Source organism: Crocodylus siamensis, chromosome 15 (genome assembly GCF_052110815.1).
Source record: "Crocodylus siamensis isolate JL-2025a chromosome 15, ASM5211081v1, whole genome shotgun sequence".
Classification (NCBI taxonomy): Eukaryota; Metazoa; Chordata; order Crocodylia; family Crocodylidae; genus Crocodylus; species Crocodylus siamensis.
Window position 1 is genome coordinate 25,848,323 of NC_143409.1, and position 26,743 is coordinate 25,875,065.

The following is a 26,743-nucleotide window of genomic DNA, read 5'->3' on the forward strand; positions in this document are numbered from 1 at the left end:
TCTCGTGTGTAGCTCGAATCAATCCCTGATTATCAAATCATGTTACAAGCTCATTCTTCGGAAGGTTAAAGTATTATTTGGTAACTGAATCTGAGGATTAGCATGTTCTTAAAGAAATCTCCCACTACTGTCACTTGCCTGTGTAAAAGTGTTATAACACTGTTTCCTTTAACATTACAAGTATTTAAAAATTATACATGAAGTAACTTCTAAGAATTTTCCAGATACATCATCTTAAGCCAACTGCCAGACCCAAATTGTACAGCATCAGCTCTGAAACTGTTTTCAAGACTCCAACCTCAAAGCAACACTCACTAGCTTTGAGTAAGTATAGACAGACTACAGAATGTCACCTTTTTTCAGCTTGGTTTCATTCAGGGAAAACCTGCCCCAGTTTAGCTTTCACTTGCTGCAGGGTAGGAGGCAAAAGGACAGTAGCCATAAAGCAGTTAGTCCCCACCCTCTGTTAATTTTGGAAAAAGTCTTTTAACATTTTATAGGAGTTATTAAACCCCCATCCTTCAAGGGTTTATGCCAATTTCCAAGAATTAGGTGGTTTTCTTGTTTCTTCTTTTGATGCATCTGGTCCTACCCAGTATTAGGTTGGATAAAATGAACTGATTCAAAATGGCAGTTCTTATCTTCACCTGCACAAAGGGAAATGCAAACCTTAACTATCAAGTATTTTTGTAGCTTCTTAATAATGAACAAAAAGCTAAATAAAACTGCAAAAACCCCAAAGGCACACAACTTGCTCAGAAGCTGCACAGCCAACCCCCTTCAGCACCTTTTATTTTTAATGTGGTAGTCGCTGACACCTGCTGACCTAGTTGGGCTACATGAATCAGAGCAAACAATTCAGGAAAGTGTGTGCCTGATATGCCCGAAGAGCGCCCCTAAGAACACCAGCTACTGATAGACAGTTACATGTAATCAAGTAGCAAATGCAGTTACAATCCAGGCTTTGTCTACTAGCACTTTCATGGTGCCGTCACTATAGGCTCTATCTGGGCACTATGACCCTAATCTAGCAAAGCGTTAAGCATGCACTCAAATTTAAGCATAGAAATAGATTTATTACTTTAAACATGCAAATATTCATATTGAAACTTAAATATGTTTTTGAAGTGCCTCACAGGCTCAGGACCTATATGATACAAGGGTTATAGGAAACACAGGACCACTCTGGAAGGGACAGTCAATTCTTCTTCCTAGTAGCGACACATGCACTTGCTATGTACCTTTGGGAGTGGTACTAGTATCTGGCAACAGCACTGTGCAAGATGGAAAACATATTCTTCGACTGTAGAGCTTGAACTCTACAAACACCCATGAAGTATGTGGCAACTGGAATGCCCAACAGAAACTGGAAAGGCTATACTTGTACTGTAAAATGGCTCAGATCACCAAGATTGAGTCACTAACAGATTGCAAATTCATACCAGGACTGGGAGAAAGAATTTGAGGAAAAGCACTGTGAACTCTTCTTTTGTTTGGTTAAACTTTCCTCATTTCATCTGCCTTCTCTAGATTACACAGTCCCTTTTTGCTAATTACCTTAAAATCCCAGTCAATGTAAACCACAGATTATGAAGTCACTTTAAGGCCAATTCAGGCTTCTTTCTCTCTTACTAACTTCCAAACTTCTCCAACCAGAGCAGACAATATTCTGCTACTCCCCATCTTTGTAAGCGGAAAATTTAAGAAGTTGTACCTGCAGCAAAAATGGTCAAGCCAATGTTCCTCTTTTATGTGGTGAAAAGAACCATTTTAACAGTCCAGACTGATATCACAGAACAGGCACAGTTCATGCAACGGCAATGCCATCTTCCCCTTTCCAATTCTCCTTGGGCTTCCTACTCAGTCAACCAACAAAAGGGAACTAATTGTGGCAGCAGTTTAGGCCCAGATTCAGGAAAGCACTTAAATATAATCTTAAAGCCATCCCTATTCAATGCCTGAGTTCTGTTCACAGCTGGGACATTCACTGAATTGAGGTCTTAGTGATGCAGACTTTAATCATTAGGAGCTGGTGGCTAGGGGTGTGTAAAATGGGCTGTATTCAATTTGGATTCGGCCCAAATTGGGAACAGTGATTTGATTTGTTGATTTGGATCACTGTCCCCGATTCGATTCAGCTGAATCCGAATCTGAAGATTCGATGCTAATTGAGCCAGACACAGCTTTAAATGTTTTTTCTATGTACCTCGAGCTCCCAGGCACAGCTGGTGAATGCTGCAATGGTGGGGTGGATGGAGCATCCTACAGGTGTGGGGGGGGGCCCCCCCACATGCTCAGCAGCAAACCCAGAAGTGGACTGCTCCCCCAGCTCGGCAATCAGCCATGGGGGGACCCTGAGTGCCCCCCCAGACCCAGGAGGTACCAGTCCACTTCTGGGTCTGCTGTCAGGCATGCTGGGGGCCACCCCTGTACTCCTGTGGGATGTTCCACCATCGCAGCGTTCACAAGCCGCCTGGTACCTTGAGATATGTAGAAAAAGCTGTGTCTCTGTCCGAATCTTCAAATCTTTCCAAATCTCTCTGAATTGATTAGGAAGGTTCCGATTCAGTTTGGTGAGATTAAAGGGTCTCCTGATTAGATTTGGATTCAGAGATTCAGCCACCAAAGCTCTGCTGAATCAAATCAGCTGCCAAAGCTTCACACAGCCCTACTACTGGTGGCACATCACCACTCATTTCACCTAAGGATGATTAGACACTGACATCTTTCAGTCATTCAAACAAATGACAGACAGCACATTTTGCAGCCAACTACTAAGCTTCATGGAGCACCCAGTGTTGCCCCTCAGATATATTCTGAGAACTAAGAAAGGTTTAAAAAAAACACAGTCTCAGTACAATTAAATACTCACAAACAGGGAAACCTACATTTCTAACAGCAAGTTCAATAATCCAAAAAGGATAAAAATGACTAAACAGTACATACAAGGCATATCAAGCACATGATTAGAAACTATAAAATATACATTTATCTAAAGAAATAACAATCTAATTAACATTTGAGAGAATTTAAAATTAAATTTAAGTCCTAAAGTCTCAAAAAGCTTTTAAAAGGTGGCCAGGCTTTTTGGGAAAAGGACTTCTCACTTAGGTTTCCTTTGCCTCTTCTTCTCACCCACCCAAACTTTGTTCAAGTGAATGCAAGCAAATGCTATACTCTATCACCTGTAAGAAACTACTGCCTACTATTGTCAACACCAGGTTCATCAAAAATCCAGCACCCAGTGCTGCCCCTGCGTTCAGAGTTAACCCATATGGTGCTTGAGTGTGCAATGAAGCAGCTTTGTGCACAGAGCCAGGACCCACACCACATGTGGTGCCCACCCTGTGGCCCTCTCTGCATGCAGTGCCACCCCCTGGCCAATTCGAGACCTGTGCTGTATGTCCCAGACTGGCCAAGTGGTGTCTGTCCAGGAAATACTGCAGTCCTATATGTCCTGGACTGCCACCTGGGTGCTCTGGGACAGGTGCTGCATGTGGCATGAGTCTTAGATTGAACAGAATGGGTGCCACATGTGCTGGATCCAACATGGTAAGAGGAAGCCTGGCCACACCATTCATTCAACATGGATCAACCCACGTCACTCATCCAGCCCATGGGATCAGATTATTTTGACACCCCTAGTCTATATCAGTCTCCCCAGTTTCCTATTTATCTTACAAATAGTCATCATTTCACAACATGCATTATTTTTTTCCAGGAATAAGAATTAGCTCGTTACCTGCGGGTGCCCCTGCCATTACTGTTAAAGCTGCCATCGATTTGGTACCGATGTAATGACTTTTTACAAGGAAACGAGCTAAATCCAAAACGGAATCAAAGGGCTGGCTGAGCACTTTCTGGGCCCATTCGCATACAAGCTGGCATGCAGCAGACACGACTTCCTCATCAGCACTTTGAAGCTGCCCTGATGACTCTGCCCCATCCAACTAGCACAGAGAAAAAGTAGAGACTGGTTACCAAAAAGAAACAAACACCATAAAGCAAATGATAACGCAGGAACGGAACATATTTCCTTAGAAGTCTATGTATTCCTTTTACATCAGCATTATCCAAGACAAAACACATCAACATTCCTACCACTTGTTCACAGGTAAAGACATTATGTGAGGCTAATATTATATTTCTGGAAGAAAAGAAGAATACTGCACGAGGAATCCTAATATGTTAAATGACCCACATCTGAAGTCCCTTATGTAAAAAGCCAAACTAAAATTAGCACACTTTTAGTGTTTTGCTACTTTTTGTTTTCTGAGACTACCAATTTCCCATGCCACCTATTACTGGGAAGCAGTTTGCATCACTGCAACTCCTGCTCCCTCTCCTAATAGCAATCTGATTAATTTTGTAGAGAAAACAAAAATACAGAGACTTATTAATTAAAAAAAATAACTTGTGAATGGCAGCACTACAAAAATCTGCTTCACATTCTAAATCATATTTTTAAACGACCAATTTTTGTTGAAGCTTAAAGCAAATCAGACAAGGCTTGTCTGATGATAAGAGTATTGTAGAAAACTCCTATATGTAAAACTGTTTCAGAAAGTAACGGCAATTTCAAGATAAAACCATTTTGCGTGCAGTGATTGCTTACTGGACCACATCACTTCTCTATACAGTAGTAAACGGTGGGTGGGCTTGATGATGCCACCAGTGTTCCCTACTACTATGTAGTCTCCCATTCATTGCACACAAAATGGTTTAATTTCAAAACTGCCATTACTTTCTGAAGCATCCTTGTATTTTGAAAACTGCACAGCTCCTTAGCCTGTTTATTTCAGATTAAACTAATTTTCCTTTAATAAAGTTAAACAGTGAGAGAGAGTATAGAAAGAATTAGGTTCCACAAGTGTGTGTGCGTGTGTGTATATATACATATATATATATATACTGTACCCCATCTCCAGTTTTATGAAAATCAAGGTTGGGCAGTGTTGGCATATGCACAAAAGCTTTCTTCCTCAGTCCACTGTAACAATATGTGATCAAGAATTAAGGTCTAAACAGTTTCTGTTCCCTGGTTTATAAAAAAAAAGCAAGCATTTCCTCCTGTTTTCCCTGCATAAACTTTATAAGCAAAAGGAGAAATGCAGGCTCCACACACCTATTGGCATTTCCCCCCCATTAGGCTTGGAATTAAAATTATGTGACTATTAGGTTCCTCTCCTGCACTGTTGTTCATCTGACTGGACCCCTGCACTCTTGTCGAGTCTAAATGAAATCATAAAGGTTCCACATGAGCACAGCAGTCCACCTACATGCTCTCACTAGCAAGTCTTGGTACATTTAGCTGATTTACAGGCTGGAATAGATCATTAGATCATGTAGTCAGACTGTCTTTACAGGATGAACAAAGACTTCAACCAGTTACCCCTAGATTTAGCCTGATAACTTGTGCCTGTCTAAAACATATCTTTCAGAAAAGCTGCCTTGAAGGCATCAAGAGATCGAGAGTCCCACCACTTCCTCTGGTAGTTTGTTCCCAGAGTCAATCATTCATTCTCTTGGTTAAAATCTGTCCCTCTTTTAAGTGAATGCATCTGGTTATAACTTCTAGGCATTGGTTCTTAGTATGCTTGTCTGTGCTAAAGCTAATGTGACTTTTAGTACTTGGCATCTTTCTTTATTGAACTACTTATATAACATGATTAGGTCACCTCCTAATTTTCTTTCTGGTGAGCTGAGCAGATTGACATCTTCAGCTCTCTCACAGCAAGGCATTTTTCCCTGTCCTCAGACAATTGTTAGATCTGCACTGCGCTGTCTCCAATTGTTCTACATCATTTTTAAAGAAGGGGATAATACAACTGAATACTATGTTTTGGCATCAGTCTCACCAAGACCATACAAATTCACCTCCCTACTCACTTCTACTCTAACCCACTTGTCTATACATCTAAGCCTCCTCCAGTTCTTCACACTGGATGTCTTAATAAAAGTGTTAGGTGATACTAGGTTGACTTTATTGGTTTTTCATGCCTTTAACTGCTTGTTTGCCAACATCATCAGCTCAGATATCAGGTTGAACTGATATTTTTTGACAATCAGCTCTTTTCTCTCCTCTTTTAGACATTAGTTGAGCTTCTCCCATTTATGAAAAGCTTCCCTTTAATCTGAACACTTCTGTGGCTTGACAGATAATGATAACAAGGTTTAAGAAATACAGTTCAGGAAATATTACGGGCTTTATGCCTCAGTTTAGGGATGTGCACTGGTACAGCACAATTAAGTAACATATTTTTTACTTGCATTATTACAACAGTATAGGTATGGCACAAATCTAATGCAAGTTGCTTTATTCCAATATTCATCTCTTTATTTTTAAAGATAAGACTAGGTTCCCAGAATAAATAACTGCAGGAACAACTAAGCACTAGAATAAGATGACCAGCAAAAATCAAGTAGGGACAAAATTCATGAAGATGTGCCTTGCATCTTAATGATAAAAAGATTAACACATTTCTAAGCATTATACCAAGTACTTTGGGGAAATTGTCTGCATTTCTTATTTAAATTTATTTCTAAATTTAGCTAGCAGTTGAACTACAACAACAAATGTTCTTTAAGCAAGGGCAGAAGAGATTACTGAAAAGTGTTTTAGCAAAGGATATTTTGATTTGCCTCTTGTGCCCAGACGGCGGGCTTTCATATTTGGAAAGACATTTTTCATGATCTTTCCAAAGTCAGCAGCACTTAATGGATGGTAACCAAGATTGTCACAATAGCTCCTGCAACAGAGGGAAAGAAATTGTGAATGAAACAAAATAAATGACAATTCTACATAACAGACTTCTATCAAAGACTTTCAAAGAAAAATAATCAGATCAGAACTATAGTCAATATTGGTGAATCTAGCTACAATAAATTGAATACATTAAAATACACAGAATTATTAATACAGTCAATTTTACTCTGCACACTTGTAAGTTCAAACTCAGGTGGAGATTCAATACACAGTGGCCTTGTCAAGAGATCAGTTAGGAACTGCTGTCCTAACTGATAACTTGATTAGGATTTCATGTTTTGTGTATTTAAGACATGGGTACAATAAAAGGAGAAATGCGACCAGCCAAAAAGTGGGTAACAACTGCTTGGGTGTGACAAGGTGTGACATCATGCATGATTTTTTAAAAGCAGTAGGAGAGAGATTTTGCCTCTGTTGAGAGTGTAAGGTCTTGTCCACATTAGTTCCAGAAAGGTCAGAACCTATAAATTCACCTTCCTAAAAAGTCAGCTTCATTCTCAAGTGTTTAATGTGAACATACACTGGGGAACTGGATACTTGGGGACTGTTAATGAGTGACTGGGACTGTAGGGGTTTGTCTTCACACCAATTTGCCCTGGTTTAATTACTCCAGCACAAAGCCCTGTGAGGACAGTTTCATTTATTTAAAACTGATTAGATTGGTTTACCAGGCCTACATTAATTCAGGTTTGTTCTATATACAGCTACTGCATTGCTATAACTATATCAGGTTATATAATTAAAGTGGTACAATCTCTCACTGAGGTGCAATTTTATTGGCACAAAGGTACTTCTGTTGGCAAATAGGAATAAACTATACTATCAGCAATTTTTTTTTCTCCAGCATCCAATGGTAGAAAAGAGCAGAAGGATTTTTATTTTTATAGCCACCCCTCTTCCTGCCAAAAAAGTAAAATCATTTTAAAGTAGTAGTAATTTTACTCCAAAATGTAAATCTTGGGGAAATTTATAGGCACATGAATAGCTAGGGATAACAGTGGGAACTCTTCTGAAACCATATCTGTATAGATTCATAGTATAGTCATAGATTTGTATAGCAGGGGTTTATGGTAGCATACATATTTGTTGTATGCACTTACACACCTCTTTTTCTTCAAGGACAAAGCATTTTACAGATATGAATTAATTAAGCCTCAAACATTATTGCAAAGTATACTTATTTATGTTCAATGATCTAACCAAGGTCATAAGGTTGCAAAACTTGCTCTCCTATGCTCTAACCATAAGATCCTGCTGCACTCCTCAGCAAAACACTATTAGAAATATTCAAAGATATTCAGCTTTTGAAAGAAAGAAGGAGCTATGCATAATCTTCCCTATGCAGACCTCATATCTGGACAGCAGAGAAACAATCATTTCACACACCAGCATGTGGTATTCTAAACAAATATGACAGAATTCAGCTGCTGTGACTAACAAAAACACATTCTAATTATAAATAAAAACAGGGAAATCACAGTGGTTAGAGTAGATATGAGGACTTAACTTAGAGATGTGACAGCACTCAGGAAAAAGGAGTTTCATTCCTTTTTGCAAAAGTAGCAGTGGCAGTAATTACCAGTGACTTTGTGCACCTCAGTAAACTTAGTGAAGGTCTGTTCTGAAGACTAATCTGAATGGTGGTTGGAACAGGTGTTGAGATCCTGTGAACAGCATTTTAATAGGGAACTTCCTCGATACTGCAGAACACATATCTGAGTTGGTTTTCCATTACTGCCAGCATCAGTGAGTACATAGGGCTGGCAGATCATGAGTGGAGGACAACAAGACCCACCTTATGAGGTCCAAAGGAAAAGGAAAGGAGGATGAAGAGCATTAACCTCCACTGAGCGCATCTGCAGATGCTTCCATGCAACCAGGGGGCAACTTACATCTAGTAATGCAGACAGTGATGGGGGAAGGGACAGGAGGGGACTTTCTCATCATTTTTGCTTTCTTTAGGAAAGTGGTTTTTAACCTTTCTAGACTCAAAACACCCAAGATACCCCTCCATAACTGTTGTGGACTGATTTGCACCATATGTAACAAAAATATTACACTACCTAACTCCTTGCAAAGGGGCCAGGCAGTGGGAGCAGAAGAGAGGCCTGAGCCTGAGATCGTCGTCTCACACTTCAGGGGCAACCTTAAAAAAAAAAGTCTTGTGGAACACAAAGGTACTCTGGCACCCTGGTTGAGAATCACTGCTTTAGGGATGGAGGAAACTGAAGAGACCAGGGCAACTGAAACCCAAGAAAATTCTTGTGATAACAGTGATACTATTTCTACAATTTGCTATACCTTTCCAGTTGTGCTAAACTGCTTTATAGCTAATGCCAAGCACAGGTCTACCACCTGGAGTCAGAGGTAGGTTCACCTACTGCCATTGGTTGGCTCTGCAAAGACCTTTGTAAGCCAGTTTCCCCTATCTTCAGCTTTTAACCAGCCTGCTCTGGACTCTGAATGCATTCTCAAAATGTGTGATACTGCTGCTGGCTGATATGAATTACTGTATTCTAGTTCTCCACTGTAGTTTGGAGCACTGTCTCCATAGCAAGCATATGGGGTATTATAGAATATCTTTTATTTAGTCAGTGGAATCTGAAAGGGTAGATGCTAAAATCCTTGTGTGAAGTTAAGTGCAAGTAAAACCCAGTTAAATTAGTAAGCACCAGTCTTAGGACTTAATTAATCAGTTCTTTTAGAATTAAATTTATTTGCACTTTAGGAAAAAATGCAGTCATCAAGCTTAGAAAATCTGTTTCTAACTAGTATGTAGTAGCAGCCACAGACTTAAGTAGTGGATAAGGCCCATATGCCCAGGCCAGCAATTCCTGCCAGCCTGGAATTTCTGTTATTTTGCAGACAGCCCATTCCATGAGGCCTTGTGCTCCTTCCTCTTGTTCAGCCTAAAATTTTTCACATCCATCTCCAATCTCTTATTGACCAAATTCCTACTGACAAGAATAAAAGGGTATAAACTACCTATACCTAAATTTAGGCTAGCAATCAGAATAAATTCTAACCAAGAGAGGAGGGAGATTCTGGAACAGCCATCAAATAAGAATAGTAGAGAAGCTATTTTTTGATGAAGCTTGATCAGCTTCTGAAAAGGAGTCATATGATGTGACAGCAGGGGACTAAACTTAATGACCCAGTAGGTCTTTAAGTCTAGTCTGGGCATAAGAAGCAGAGCCTGACCAGTGGTAGAAGCTTGTACAATTGCATGTGCCATTTTCTTCAAAATATTTTTCTCTTCAACTGAGGATAAGATTCTGCATAGTCTGTACTATGTCCATAGGGCCTTGCTCAAACAGATGGCGGCTCTACTTTAATAAAAGCTTCAGGACTACCCTCTCTGGTCCAGCTTCATTAAGCCCCCCTATACACCTTGCCAGCAAAAACCCCCTGACCCTGGAGATGGTGACTGCTGGGATTCCTAAGGCTTGAGGGTTTTATGCTAGGGGTGCACCCCTGCAGCTGAGAGCCCTGTCAGCTAATGGGGCTCCCAGCCTCAGGGGAGACCCTGCTACATGTGTAAATTATAGCGCAATAGCAACCAGCTATAAAGTTAGTACATATTTCTGAGGTCTGAGTTCATAGCTGGTTGGAGTTTTTTTATGGTGTGATAGATACTTTGCACATGTATCTGATCTCCAGGTAACTGCAATACCTGCAAACTTTAACAGCGGGCCTAAGGCTCTGTAATGGCTTCTGGTGATATAGGCCCAGGTGGCAGATGAAAAGTTGTGTCAGTAAAACTCTCCCTTCCCTCATGGGGAAAAAAGACAACAAGGGGATGCATTTATTCACCACATCCTACTGCGCATCCCGTTGCATATCTTTAAAGATGCATCACCTAGCACAGTGATTCTCAGCTGGGGTGCCATAAGCTCCTCTGAAAGGTGCCATGGAGTGCGAGGGGATAAGCAAAGGCTTAATGTTCTCCTTGCCTGATTGCTCCCATCCCCCACTGCCAGATCCCTCTACAAGGATGTAAACCCTGCAATAAATAAATTAGTTTTTAAAATGGCGTACTGCTCAATTCATAGAAGGTATGGAGGAATGTCTCAATTAAAAAAAGGTTGAGAACCACTGATGGGAACTGAGCCAGTAGAAGTGATCCACCTCCTACCCTGATGACAACTACAAGCCCTTAACTTTCCAGAGCTACTATTTTACTATTCTGTAACTTTTTAAAATCACTTTTAAGATGAGATGAGTGCAGTTACTTCTACCTAATCACAAGTCTGCATCTCTACCTAGATATTTTGCTTCTAAAAGTATAAAAAGGAAGGAATAAGTACAAAAGGGAAGCATTAGTGTATTGAAGTGCACTGTTTATTCAGATAAAAGTCAACTGAAATGGAGAGCGCACATGTAAAAACTGCCTGTGCAGGATCAGTGCAGATTCAACCTTCAACATCTTACACACCTGGAATCCATACTAAATTGTAATAATACAGGCTAAAACAACCACATAAAGAACAGAGAACTTCATTTTGTAAAACTACAAGATGTCTGATGGTTAGCAGACATGCACATGCTGGTATTCTGCTGCAAGTCCTCCAAAGCCTGCGTAACCTTTCACAGGGGTGTGAACCCTCCAGATTTAGTAATCACAAGACATTTCCATATCTGTATGTACACAATGCAGAAAGCTGCTCAAATCACCTCACCAGCAGAGGCAGAAAACAATAGCTCATGAATGACAGACAGAAGTAGTGTTTGAGGTGTCTAAATCCCCTTAAGTAGTGAGAAATGTCTTAGCTGAGCTAAACCTAGGCTACTATTTATATAGCTCTTCATACCTCCCACTCTGGGTCCATACCTCCCACTCTGGGTCTATTCTTCCTTTGCTGCTTGAGGTTAACTAATAAAAATACTTAGAGTAGCTAAATCTATTACAAAAAGAACAGATGCTTGAGAAAGAGAACAGATCCCAAACATTTGATATTTTCCTGAATATTTGCTCACCATCCTTATTTTGTTAGGGAAAACTATAACACACACAAAGCTAGATTTAGCCACACACTGAATCCATCCAAGTTTTACACTACACAATCTGTAGATGATGATTTTTGGGGCATCTGCAGCTTGGCACAGCATGGAAGCCAAGCAGATTTGTTGCTGAACTAGGCCATAAATTATTAAATAATAAATACATTTAAGAATAATGCTTACATTTTTCTCTTGCGCAGCAGCTGCTGTTGCCTTGTTGCCGTGCATATGGGTGATTGACTGTCTTGCGATTGGTTAGTTCAATGTACTTGCACTATTGGTTATGCTTTAAACTGCATCGCAAACTTGAGTTGATGGTGAGATTTCAGAAATAGGTGTGTGCATTTTTATCAACCCCAGGCAAATTAAAGCCATCACATTTCAGCACAGCCAGAATAAAAGACTATAGTTAATTAAGATGAGCTATGAACACAGTGGAAGAAAACAGTGGTTGCAATCACTGCTGTCTTACAGAACCGTACAGGATTCAGCCTTATAAGTTGGAGGTACTCAGCATCGTTATAATTATTTTTAATTCTGAAGCTATATATTGACTATCCCTCAATATGAGGACGATGTCTGCTGCAGGGGAGGGAAGGGGTGGGGAATAATGGTGAATTGTAAGGTGGCTGAGGAGTCCAACCCATGCTCTGCAAGTTTTTCCACTGATATGATAAATGGTGCCTTGGGCAGGGAGGGAAAGGGGCACAACTATTGGCCAGGATGTTGTGTGCTTTCCTTCTTCCTCTGCTGTTTCTCAGCTTCCTGAGCAAAATGGTTCTCTTCAAAGTGGGCAGCAGCTTGATGTATGGTGCAGCGCCATTGAGACCTGTTACCAGCCAGCACTTCCTAATTTGTAGGGTTGATGCCACCCTTCTTAAGCTATGCTTTCAGGGCGTCATTGTAGTGCTTACTCTGTCCTCCATGGGTCCTCTTACCATGACTAAGTTGAGAGAAGAGGACTTGCTTCAGGAGATGAGTGTCAGCCATCTGCACATAGTGGCCAGCTCAGAGCAGTTGATGTTTCATGATCTTTGCCTCAATTCTGGTTATGTTAGCTGCAGAGGGTGCTGGCATTGGTGCAGTGGTTTTCCTATCTAATGCAAAAGATCTTCCTGAGGCAATGCTGAGGGAACCATTTCAGGTGCTTAAGATTGCTTCAGTATATCACCCACATCTCATATCCAGAGAGGAGCGTGGGGACAACCACTGCATTGTAGACTAGGATCTTAGTATCTACCTGCAGATCTGTGTCAGCAAAGACACAGCGAAGCAGATTTACAAAGGATACACTGGCACAGCGAATTCTATGTTCCATTTTTACATCAAGACTGACTGACTGGAAGAGGTGATTGGCAAGTTATGGGAAATGCTTGATGTTTTCCAGGGGTTCTCCACCAACTGTAATTTGTGGGCGAAGGAGGGGTAGCTTGTCTTGAGGTAGGCTGATGGAGCACCTTGGTCTTCCCAATGTTAAGGGAGATTCCCAGGCTGTGATAGGCACCTGAGAAAAGGTCAAGGGTAGACTGCAGATTGGTTTCAGTGTGCATGAGTATAACAGTCGTTAGCATACTGAAGGTCGATGATGCCAGCCTGTAACTTTTGTTTTGCTGTGAAGGCACCTCAGGTTGAAAAGCTGACCATCTGTTTGATACTTAACCCAAATTCTGGGAAGGTGGTGGTCACACATGAGAAAAATCACACCAAGACAGATGGAAAAAAGGGTTGGGGCAATGACACAGCCCTCTTTGACACCAGTACAGATGGTAAATGGGTCTGTCTCTGATCCACTGCAAAGGATTGTGGCAGCCATCCCATCATGGAGTAGGCGGAGGACACTGATGAGCTTCAGTGGACAACCAAACTTAGCTAGCACCTTCCACAAGGCTTCATGATTGAGAGAGTTGAAGGCCTTGGTTAGGTCAATGAATGCCAAAAACAGTTCCTGGTGTTGCTCTCTACACTTCTCCTGGATCTATCATGTAATAAAAATCATGTTGGCGATACTCTGAGATGGTCTAAAGACACACTGGGATTTTGGAAGGACATCTTCGGCAAGGGGGAGGAGGAGGTGCAATTCAGTAAGAATCTTCCCAGGAACGGAGAAGAGGGCAATGCCTCAGTAGTTCCCACGCACTGATTCGTCCCCTTTCTTGAAGATGGTCACAATATTGGCATTCTTTAAGTCAGGTGGAACTTGTTGACCATATGTTGATGACGCTTTTGCATTAGTACTGTTCCACAAGCTTTGAAGACTTTTGCAGGGATGCCATGTGGGCCTGGCACCTTATTGTTCTTGGTCTGAATGATGGCATGCCAGACTTCCTTGACAAATGGGAGATCAGCAAGAGGTTCTATTACTGGGTGTTGAGGGATGGATTCGATGCCAGTAGCCAAGACCTCAGATTCATGGTTGAGATTCTGAAGCTATCAAATGTGCTTTCATCATTTGTTTTCTAGTTCAACTTCAGACAACTGGGTCAAGCATTTTCCTCTGAGGAACATTTGGATTTTAGTTCTGAATGAATTTGCAGTCAACCCTTTCCTGCCTGCTCCCTTTCCCAACAGCCCTCACTGTATTTTCTAGTTACATGGTAACTTTAAGATCTGAGAACACAAATTCGTATTGGCTTGGTGTTGGTTTCACACACTTTATAATAACCTGTGACCCTGTCAGAAGCAGAATTGCAACATTTACTCTCTGAATCAGATACAACATTTGTGTATTACTCCAGATAAAATACTTTAGTGGGAGAAATGTTAGTTCTGAAGTGTCCTGTAATGGGGAAACACCTCCTGCCCCTGTTCCACAGCAAGGACACGAGCACCAGGGAAACAAATTTGCATGGACGTGGAACTGGCCAGCCATACTCGCTGAGAGTGACTGTAGGGATTCTGCCAGGGAAGGGAGATGACTCCCCAATGAGCACTACAGTGTGCACCAGGAGCTGGCTCTGATTGACCCATGGACCCAAAAGGCCAGAAGAAAAGCCAGGTGGTTCACTTCCCCCGTGGAGGGTAAAGTGTGCAGGCAGGCACAGGCTGCAGCCTGGTCTGTGTGGAGGCACGGAGCAGAGCCAGAGCAGAATCAGCAGCCTCGGGAGCCCAGACTGGAACCAAAGACCAGAGCAAGCCAGTAGGAGAGCCAGCACAGTGAGTCCAGGTGGCAGGCCAGCTCTGAGTGGCTGGATTAGAAGTCGAGGCTGGGATAGGGGAAGCAGGGGTCAGATAAGGAACCCTGCTAGAGAGGATGATTGCCTGAAGTGAAGGACTGATCATCCGGTAAGGGATCAGAGAAGGGAAGAAAGAAAAGAGTCAATTGAGTAAGGAGGAACTGGTGTGTTGGGCTGACATGAGCCAAAAGTAAGCGGTTAGAGAAAACTCTGCAAAGTCTTGTGATCAGGGGGTTAATTAATTGAGAGTGGGCCTGCCCCATGGAGGGATTTATGTAAGGACTGATTGAAGGCAGATAATTCCTCCATGGGTGAAATGGTTTGCGTAAGGACTGATGATCCATGATTCCTCTGAGGGAAAAATATACCCGTGAAGTTGAACTGAACATGGAAGGCATTGCTGACTGTGGCGTATGCAGGACTAGACAAAGTTGTGTCAGCAAGCACAGAGAATAAAAGAACTGGACGCATTCACACAAGAGATATAAATATCAGCCTGGCCAGGTGTGCTGCTCCCAGTGCTGCTGGAGCTGCTCAGGTACTGCTCAGCTATCCCCGCTTCTAGTGGTAACTCCTCTCCTTCCCCTACTCCGTCACTTTGGACAGCAGGTAGCGTGGGGAAACAACGGTGGCCGTGGGGATGCATGCCAGACGCTACATGACCAGCAATGCAGGGGGAAAGCTGCAGCTGGATAGCTTTTGCCCCAGCGTGGGGCTCCAGCTCCGACCCCCAGCCACCTTCCACTCATTCCATCAACCCGGCACAATGAGCAGCCACCTGAGGGCAGCCAAGTGGGTGGAAGGCGGCCAGGAGCTGGAACTGAAGTCCCACACACTGGAGCAGAAGCTGCCCAGCTGCAGCTTCCCCCCCATGCCTGGCTGAGTGTGTGATGCTCAGCATGTGTCCTCACAGCTGCTGCCAGTTCCCCATGCTACCTGCTGCCCACAGCAGTGCAGCAGTGGAAGGAAGAGGACAAGGAGGGGGAGAAGCAGGAACCACCAAGCAGTACCTGGGCAGCTGCTGGGAAGCCGTGCGTGTTGCCAGGGCCGGGGCAGCGCTGTCAGCAGGCATGGGCAGGAGTGCAGCGTGGCTCAGTCCCACGCAGAGCACCGCTGGGGCAGCTGTGGGCTGGATTGCGGGGAGGGGGCCTGCAGACCACAAGCCAGCTCCTGGGACCCAGCTCATAGGCAGTCCACACACATGCATACCCCCACTCCCTCCACACACCTACCCCCCCCCCACCCCACAATATATAAAAGTAAGACTTTACTTTGAGCTATTATGCAATTGCCTCTATAAAAAAAAAACACTCAAAAAAACAAACTAGGACAAAATTATTTTTTGAAATAAAATTAAAATGTTATAGTAGATATTTGATTTTTAGTATATGGTTTGTCTTTTATCTAAAATTTGTTAAAATGATATCTTCTGAAAGATTGTATGCGCAGCCCGTGACAGCTCACCAAAACTCAGGTGTCCGGCCAGGCAAAATAATTGCTCAACCCGGACTTAGTACTTCATGATGTTTTTAAGGTCTTGTCCAAAAGGCTACTTCAGCGTAGCCTTTTGGACAAGGCCTTAAAAACTGACCCTACTCAATGTCTTGTGTAGATGTTAAAAACTATTAGTGTGTTACATTTTAGGTTTTAATCAGGAACATTGGAATAAATTTCCCCACATGTCCTACTACACAGTGTGCTGGGCACTGACCATCTGCCATCACCTTACACATGAAGAATCACTGCTATTTAGAGCCTCTTTACTTGAAAGAGGCTGTAGAAGTGTAGTGCAAGTTATTATGACTGTTCTTTATCCATAATATAAACCATATTTACCTTTGACAAAACTTTATTTAGAGTAATTTGAAGTGCAGTTTAAAACTATATTCTACCTTCAATGGTATAAATATTGAATACAGTAGCAGCCTGCATCTTCAAAAATTCATTCAATCACTGTGTCTGATTCTACATGCATGCATCTCCTGGCATAGTGCTCACTATATTAAGCACTAAAACTTATGTTCTATATGTCAATGGAATAATATATGGGGCCTATTTTTTTTAGTTTAATTAAAGTTTGCTTATAAAGGAAATATATAGCAGCTAGATAAATGTTTGTAAAGAGTATTCAATCAGATATATGGACTCAGTTTAGCAGCACTCACTTGTACTCATCATAAACCTCCTGTTTGGGAAGAGATGTCTCTGGGTGCTCCTCCAAGGTATTCCGAATCCAAGAAAAAGCATGCATTTGCTGTGCACGGCTTGATGACATTGAGATCTGATCACTACTGAAATGAGAAACAATTGTGTTAAGAGAGAATTCTGTACTATTTGGTTAGCATACTTAAGTGTTCATATGAGCTAGAGACTCGCATGAAAATATATCATGGGGAAGGAAAGGTTTCTCATAAATGTAATTCTTAATATTTTCCCCACGATAGTCTTCTAAAAGCTGTTTCTGCCTGAATAACAGCAGGCATCAACAAAACCAGAATCTGTGTGGGTAGCGTTGAAAGAAGTGATCAAATGCATATTGAATTATGCACCTTCAGCATAATTCCCTGCTTCACTGAGTTCTACAAGCAGGGACATTTCAACAGAATGGTAGATGGCAGAAAGAGAGGGCCACTTCAGATGTGTTCATGTACCATAGCCTATATGCTGCCGCTGCAAGCCCCCACTGCTCTGTGCACAAAGTCTCCCTGGCATGCCAGCAGGGCATGTGAGAAACTTTATCCAGAATTGCTCCTCCCAATGCACAGCTTGGAACGTCCATGACTCTTACACTGTATAAATCAGGGTCCGGAGATGACATTATAGGTAAACACCATTAGAGAAGGCTAATGATTTACCCAAAGAACCTTGCCTGCCTAGGTCCTTAGACCTACACAGCTACAACTTAAACCCCTTAGAGAAGACTCTGTATTCCTGAGAGATTTCTGTAATGCCAGTGCAGCAATTGGTGACTGACTGCGAAGAGTAACATGCAAGACAAGCAGCATGCAACCATCAACTGCAGCACTGTTCAGACCTCTAATCAGTTCACAGACCTGCTGCTTTGCCTACTGAATGTAGCAGGGCTGACGCGCATGTTCTCTGCATGTCCACAAACTGTGGAATTTCACACAACCCATCATGTTTAAAAAGTTATAGTCATCCCTCAGAGTTCCCAAATGCCTTTTACAATTGGTCTCAAAGTTTGTAGAAAAGTCTAGCTCATCAGATTCTCCTGCCTATCAAATTTGAAGTGGATTGATTCTTGTGATTCATTCTTAAGTTCACCAGAAGATAGAGCCTAATAAAACACTCTTAACTGGAAAAATTGAGTCTCCTAATAATAGAAATATTCAAGAAAACAAGCATTCACAAAATGTTTACCCATTCTAATATCCACCCTCCCACACTTGCAATGAATATCTGTATGGGGGAGGAAAGATTAATATGAGATGTCGAGTGATTTCAGGGATAGAAAGGATCTAAATGAGCACATATTGCCAAACTTATGATGAAGCCATAATCACTCTACCCTCTTCTTTAATATTTTAAGTGCTATATTACAACCTGCTACATAAAAATTGAGGAAACAGCACACCTGTTCCATAAGCAAGCATTTAATCAAAAAGAACTCCCTCATAAATCTCTTACTACACGAGCCTCATATTTACAGTTTACTTTTTATGCATCAGATTTCCAAAATTCAGATTTTCTAAGGACTTATTTCTCTGAAAATATTTTTGAAAGATACTAGTCTTTAAAAAGATCCTACTTCTGCCAGAAACAGTGCATAAAGATGTATTTTAGAGATAATCTCACTGGAACTATTTTAGTATTAATATTAAACACACGCACGCACGCACACACCTTTTCTCTCCATTGCTGGGACCCGAAGGCAGTTGAAGATAGAGGTAGAGTTTCTCTAGGTCTGTAAACTTCTCAACTTCTTGCTAGATAATGAGGATTTGTTGTTTTGTTTTGTTTTAAAAAAGGATATGATAAGTGACAAGAATGATAGATGAACAAAATCCCACAGTTTTCAAAATAATCTCAAATAAAATAGCATAACATTTGGCAATATAAAAGTATCAGGCTATAAGCTATTTGGGACAAAAGGCAATTTTCAGTTTTGTATTCGCATAGCACCTAGCACAATGACACTGTGGTATTGACATTATTTGTATTACTTACAAATAGGTATGAATCAAAAACATCTCTAACTTTAATTAGAAAAGAAAGAAAAATACCTTTTGTAACCAGAAGTTTCATTTTAAATCTTTCATTATGATTTCAACATCTTTGAGAACTACATATAACAGCTCTTCAATAACAAAGCATGATTCTTGGACTGAGCTGTACAATGATATCAAAAGTAAAATCCAGCAGACTAACAAAAGCTTTTCTACAAAATACATTTCCATCTACCCAGTACATGGTTGTCACAGGGTGATTAAATAGATATGGATGGTAACCCCTTCATCTGGTATAAATTGTTATGGCTCCATTGACTTCAGGATAGCTCAAAACCTTTGAATAAGTAAGATAAGATATAATCTTACTGGACACTGTCCATCCTCAGCATGAGCAGCAGGGTGTGATATGATGCTATTTTGAAGACACCAACATTTTGGTAATCACAGTGCTACTGGTCCAGCTGACTCAACTCTGAAATACTAGGAAAGTCAATCCTGACAACCTGGATGACATGTCAGCACATATGGCTCCTAAGGAAATACTGACATCTCACAGCAAGGTACAAACTGATTCCTTCAAAAGAAAAAAAAAATATGTGCAAGGTGAACTTATACTGGGTTTAGGTGTAGCTAAACTTCAATCACCTGTTTTATTTTAGCAGCCTACTGCTAAATAAACTAGACCTGTGTATCAGCAAACAGCACTGAGGTAACTGGAACTAGAGTGTTTTTTCTGAATGAAACACTGCTCTCTGTGATAAGGCCAACTTTCTTTTCCTTGACTGCTGCTTCACTTTTAATATAATTACTTTTCCTTTAAAAAATGCACCCAGAATATCTGCTTGTTGCACCATTTAATAGTGAATGAAACTGAGGAAACAAGAAACTAATGAGAATTTTGTCCCTAAATTCAGGTGAAGCTGAGATAAAGCTTACGGAGCCAAGGGGTCAACACCTCTGATAACTTACAAAAGGGGATATTATGAGGTGGATGACCACAGTATCTATTTTGCTTTGGAACTGGTACATAATTAACATCAACACAGTGTTGAACAAAAATTAGCTTGAGAAACATGCTCTTCTCCTCTCTGCTGCTCTCTACAAACAACATACTGCAAATCTCTTAAGAGGCCTGAGCCACTAGAAAATGAAAACAACTGAAAGATACTGAGCTGTATGAGGAAAGGAGCCCAAAGAACACAGGAGGTTTGGTAAAGGCGTTTATAGACATGCTCTGGGAAGCTGGGAAATGGGGGCACTTTAATTAGCGTGACTCCAAAAGTCACACTAATTAACAGGGCCGGAGGACCACATGCATCAGTGTCCCCATGCTGAAAAATAGCAATGGGGATGCTTTAACTACAGCTCACTGAATGAGCTTTAAAGTGCCCCTGCCACCACTTTACAGTGTGGGGACACTGATACACATGATACTAGAGTCTGCTGGAGCGTGATAATTACCATGCTCCAGGAGACTGGATTAATCGAGTCTGCTTCAGTGCACTGTAATTACATTTGCTAGACTCTACTCACATTTGTTAGACTTTTCCAGTCAATAACTTTACACAATAGACATTTAAGATAGTGAAAAGGTATTTAAATCCAGAAACTGCAGTGTGTTTGGCCCACTTAGAATAATCTCTCAGAATACCTGAAAGGCTAAACTGTATTTAAATTAGCCTACTTCATGCTGGTAAAATCTGCAAACAAGGAGTTTTAAAACTTCTTAAGTTTTTCATTCTTCTCCAGCCCATGGGGATCACTCCCAAAGGCAAGTTCAGATTTAATAACACTTATCCAATCATAACAACTATAAGAACTTGTTGAGGTCAGTGATGTCACAGCATAAATGAATTTGGTCCCAAGCTATTAAAGATGCTACACTTTTCCAGCAAACTTCTAACAATATGGACAAACAATCAAATTAAAGTGAGTTAAGTGGGGACAAGGAATGAAATATTTCAGGAATGAAACTGGCGTAAATTGCTCCTGTTTCACATTCACCTACCAGGAGGCAGTTGCCAGCAGGTTAACAGTTACCATCCTTCAGCTGTTTGGGGATAAGTTCCTACCTGTTAGGTTGCTTTAATTTGTCCATAACTTCAGGCAGTATTTTTATTGGGGAAAAACTGTTTTCTAACACTAGGTGATGGTCTAACGAAAAAGAGGTAGTTCATAGATTTTACATACTTGTGTGTTGAGTTAGACCAATGTGCCATGGTGACAAACTGCCCCATGCCTCAGGTTTCACGAGGCAGTCAAGGTTCTTTGGGTGAATCTGATGTCTTTTATTAGACCAACTTAAATAGTTAGAAAACAATTTTTAAGCAAGCTTTCGGGTTCAAAAACACTTTGTCAGGCTGAGGAAGTTTCTGCAGTTGGTGCGTGCTCTTCCTGGATGGAATGAAAAGTAAAGAAGCCGGAGGCTGGGCTGGTATGCATACAAGATAGGCAGTCAGTGAAGATGTAGACTGAGGAGTCAATGGGTGAGAGACAGGCTGGGTGAAGGGAGAGAAGAGGGATGAATAGTGAAGTACCTGGGGAGTCAGATGTCAGGCAGGTTATAATGTGCCATAAATCCAATGTCTGTATTTGGTCCATGATTTTTAGTATCCAGGAGGTTGATGAAGTGGAGTTCACAGGCTCATCTCTGGGAAGTGTTTCAGGTTTCATGAGGCATGTTGGTCCCAAACCGGGAAGAGCTGCAGAAGTGACGCACCTGCTTGCATTCATGTAATGCAGGTAGGTGCACCTTTATGCTGCAGCTGCTTCTCAGTTCAGCTCCCCTATGCCTCCTCAAAACTGAGGCACATGGTGCAGTTTCACTTTGCAGCATGGGCAGCAGCAGTAAAAACTGCATAACCGCACCTTGGCCTGCCACCTCCCTTCTCTTGGGCCTTGTATGTTCTTCTGCCCCCCAGTGCTCCCCATGCTTCTTCCCTGCTAGCCAGGTGTCCACAGACTCTGCCCATTAGGGCTGGAGGTCAGGGAGGACTGCCCTGGGGATCTAAGGGAAGAATATGCCCCGGTGGTTCCCAATTCCCACCAGTGACCTGGAGATGTGTGGGGAGTCCACTGCTGCCCTGTGAGCAAATGTGCTGAGCCAGGCAGAGTTAGGGGAGCACTCCCCACCAGCACCCTGAAGAGGTAAATATAATATAACTGTAATAAGATAAATATTTAATAGTATATTAATTAATAATGTTTGTATTATAATATTCCCAATATATTTATATTAGTTTATTAAACAGGCACTTAGTTCTGAGAAGATTTGGAATGGTACTTCAAGTCTAAAAAGGTAAAGAAGAACCACTGAGTTAGACTATGGAAAAGCCTAGGTTTATCATAAGGAAATCTGGAAACTGCGAACTGCCTTGTCCACAGTAGAACACATTGTCTGTCATCTGATAAAAACTTAAAGAAACTTCTTTTTCTTTTTTTGGCAGAAGTTTTCTTCCTCTTTTCAAATGGACCCTTCCTTCATCTCTGCTCTTCTCAGACCCAGACCTAGACCCCAAATCTGCAGCAAGCCCAGTACTAACAAAACAGTTTTTCAACCTGAACCGCTCTGGTGAACTCTGATAAATGTGACCCAGACCAACTGCCACTGCCAGAAGTTGAAGGTGGGGAGAAGCACCATCTCAACAGGTCCAAACAACAGGCTAATAAGCTGAAACTCCCTTTCTACACTTGAGCAGGCCTGTTCAACTGACAGCCCACAAGGACTTCCCCATCTCTGCTCCAGTAGCAGCAGCTGCCCCCGCCAGCTCTGGACTCTACATCCCTCTGACTTCTACTCTTGACCCACACCATGAGGCATGGCAGAGCAATGTAGCACAGCCACGTGTCCAGGAAGCCCATGGAAAGGGCATTGGTGTAGTGCAGCAGAGGAGCCCATGCCCAGGAAGCTAAAGGTGGGGCTGGGACCCCTGTGCCCAGTGCAACAGTGGAGTGTGAAGTGCGCACATACCCAGCACAGCAAGGGGGAGAGGTTCTCAGGGAGAGGGGAAGGAAAGGGTGCCTGAATGCCTCATGCAGTGAGAGGCACCAACATGCCCAGTATAGCTGAGTCAGGGAGTGTCTGGGGAGCCTGTGGCCCATGTCGGCATGGGCCCTGCGGTGTGTGGTCCCACTGGTACAATCTGTGGGACATGAAGCCCCCAGCAGCTAATAAAGTAGACACCTCTGCTATAGAGGATAACATCCTTCTAATCTAAACAGAACTGAAGCACTAGTGCTGTGCATGCTGCACATGCTATAGCTGTCCTGTGGACTAGTAACTTCAGTGATCACTGCCATCAGTCTAGGCATACCTCTCCAGTACTGACTTCCTTCTAAAGGTTAAGGAGAAAAATCTTAGCCTTCTTACTAAGTGATCAAAAACTAAGTAAACCACACAATCAAGTTCAAGAGTTGACTCAATATGTGGAGCCAAATATAACAAGCAATGTTATACTAAATGAGAATCTACTTTTAGACGTGTTTACTACAGTTAAGAGGATGTCACAATACATTTTTAATGGATGTTTACACCAGAATTCCTACTAATCATTTTTTCTGGCTTGCACAGCACAAACATTTCCTTAAGATCTTCTAAAAACTGACTTAATATGTCAGGATGCAAACAGCCCTGCAAGGTGCACCAAGCATAACTGACCTAACTCTTGACTGTAGTCTGATTAACCGTTGCTTTTTAGTAGCTGCATACTGCAGTCTCCTGCTGCCAGAAGCCTAAATATGAGTGACCTTATTACTATTTTCTTAGTCACTTCTCCTGTGTCCTAACTGTAGCACTGGTCTTACATTAGACAGTCCCTGCTGCAACAAGTCTAGTATCAGTGCCAAGCACAACAGTGACTGCAGCTGCACTGGTACCTGTGATCCTGGCTGGAATTAGGTGCTACTCTAACACAAACAATGAATATTACAGAACACTTCACATTACTTAAACTGTTGGTGTATTTGCTAGACACATTCAAAGCACAAACCAAACTGGCAAAGATGAATGTCTATTAAGGCAGTAGTAGCATCTTTGCTAGGTGAATAGAAGAGAAAGATCTGTTCTACTCAACTACTGGAATCAAAGTAACCTACTAAAATATATTATTTCCCTCCAAATGTGCTTCTTCTTACGCTCCCTACTGCTGTCAGCATTAAGGTAATGTTGAGTAGCACATGGCACTGCTCTGGAACATTCTTCAGTTTCATGATTAAAGGAAACTGAGCAGACAAAAAATATGCATCTTTTGCTGCTATATACTTCATGGGACTATGGACTCAGATGGTGTGAAGATATGTCTAGTTATCTGAGACAGTTTTCTCAACAAAATTCAAAAGCTGCAAAAACTGCACATGAAGTTGAACATTCGAGTGAACTGGACAGATGTGCCCATACTTGTACAGCAGCGAGGGGAGAGAGGAGAAAAGAGGAGGGGTTTGCTAGTGCCAAAAGAGGAGGGGTTTGCTAGATCACAAAATGAAGTCAGTTGATGGCAATCCTATAAACCGGGGTGGTCAGAGTTACTCACCCTGGTAGCCACATTCAATCCTCCACCAAAGTTCAAGAGCTGGAGAGCGGGGGGGGGTCCAAAGAAGGGTGCTGAGCGACCCAGAATGCACCCTTTGTTCCCCTCCCCCACCCCCACTCCTGCCAGCAGCTATTGGGCACTGGCTGGAGGATCGAGGTGCTGCTGCCACAGCGCTGAGCCGCTGTGCCTTTCCCCGCAGGGAGCGTGCTGTGGGGTAAGCAGCACAACTGCAGTCCCCACCCTGGCAGCCCAGCAGGGATTCCTGGTAGGAGAGAGGAGGGCTGGCTTGGGGCATGTTCCCTTTGGGGAAAGCCGGACCTGCAGCAGGTGCTGGGCTGCACTGTCTCCCAGAGCGGTGGGGAGAAGTGGGCGGGGCTTTGGCCAATTACCAGAGAGCTGCATTTACTGTGCTGGCGAGCCACACATGGCTCCCAAGCCACAGTTTGGCCACCCCTGCTATAAACCCCTTCATACTAAATAAAACAGCCCACCCCCTATCCACTAGGGGAGATAAGGGAAAAAGCCTAAAGAGAACCTCCTAATGAGCTTGTTCTTCCATTAGGGAACTCTCACTTCGTTAGGCTCCAAAATGCTCAGACTTTCCCATAACAGTTCTCAGTTTTTCCATAGTGTGAACAAACTTTAAGTCATAGAGATGTGCCTTTTATATACTCCACTTCCATTTTCTATGACCCATTTTGATCTTGGCCTTATGGACAGAGCTATACTACATTTACAACTGACTGCACTATGTTAATGGTGTATCCTGTCTCAGTTTTATCACCCTAGTGAGATCTATTCCATTATGGATGGAGTGCTTTTGACCCCATTAGCAGGATGGACAGAAAAGCATTTGAAACAGAAGCTCAAAGCATAAGGAATCTGTTGTTTTGTTCCAAATTAAGCCGTGCAGACTGTATTTTGGCACTGCATTCTAAGGCAGTACTGAGGAAAAATGTTCTTATCCAACTGACCAAGTTAATCAAACCTAATCTAGACAAGTGAACTCAAACTCTTTACCAGATGATGCTAATGACCTTTACCTAAAAATCCAGGGTTTATGAGGTCAAGAATATGAACATGGAAACTGCTGTGATACTAACTTCCAGTTTTCTTATCAATTCCAATGCGCAGGAAGCAAATGATTTGCTAACCTGTTAAATTCTTCCTCTGTTACTGCTCAGTTCTGCCTCATACTGTGTTGTGTTCACTGGTTACATGTTTCTGCCTTTGCTGCTGAAGTCCCAGGGGGGTTCTTTTGGGTCCTTCACTCGCAACATTCACCTACTTTTGTGGGGAATCAGCTATCATAGGGTGGCATTTGGAGAAAAAAAATCCTTTTAAATACAGGTAAAATTGGGTCAGAAGCCTGAAACCACTCACATGCAAACAAGTATGTAAACAAGTATGTGACTACAATAAACTAGGGAAACTCCTGAAAAAATTCAAACTATCCTTTGGCAAACAAGGTTCCTTGGAATAGTTGGAAAAATTCTTCTTTGCAAGTTTTTGGGTACAAATACCCTTCAAGGAAGAACCTTTCCAACTATTTGAGTTGGTTTAATAAAAGATACCAGATTTACCCAAGGAACCTTGTCTGCCTATGTCCTTAGACCAACACAGCTATAACCTATACCCCTGAAACTATCCTTTGAAAATTTCTCTTAGATCTAACCCTCTCAGCCATATGATTAATCAGATACTACATGAAGCATGAGCGAGCACAATCTGCTTTACTAGTTTATCTTCCACACAGATATTTCTGGGTGAAATTTCACGAGCTTTTGAACAGGAAACCAGAAGTAATCATAACAGTTCAACTGCTAGCTCTCAAATGAAATATATTTTTCCTGTCTTACAGAACATGTTGCAATCTCACAATGTTGAATTAATCCTGATTTACAAATAGCATACAGTTACTTCCTTAGTCCTTCAAAATTTGACACCTGCCTATTGTGAGGTATTAGTGCAGCTGCAGTCAGCAAAGGCATTCAGGTACAGCATCTCTTACCTACCCGTAATAGGGGGAGCTGCTCAGAGGACATTCTGAAGACTCTTCCACTTCAGAAAAAGTATATCCTCTAC

General features: G+C 42.0%; 1 protein-coding gene across 3 annotated transcripts in view; it reads right to left on the bottom strand.

Annotated features, from left to right (window-relative positions):
- Nucleotides 1-26,743, bottom strand: part of RFX7 (regulatory factor X7) — an 83,270-nt gene that overhangs the window by 11,099 nt on the left and 45,428 nt on the right. Inside the window, exons 3-7 of one of the 3 annotated variants that reach the window (XM_090028355.1) lie at nucleotides 18,805-18,887; nucleotides 17,106-17,228; nucleotides 6,629-6,749; nucleotides 4,918-4,998; nucleotides 3,743-3,950 (exon numbers count right to left, since the gene is read on the bottom strand). In XM_090028355.1, coding sequence (XP_089884481.1) covers nucleotides 3,743-3,950; nucleotides 4,918-4,998; nucleotides 6,629-6,749; nucleotides 17,106-17,228; nucleotides 18,805-18,887 — 616 coding nt within the window. Of the gene's footprint in view, nucleotides 1-3,742; nucleotides 3,951-4,917; nucleotides 4,999-6,628; nucleotides 6,750-17,105; nucleotides 17,232-18,804; nucleotides 18,888-26,743 lie in introns of all 3 variants that reach the window. The other 2 variants (XM_090028354.1, XM_090028356.1) reach the window with 2 other exon arrangements.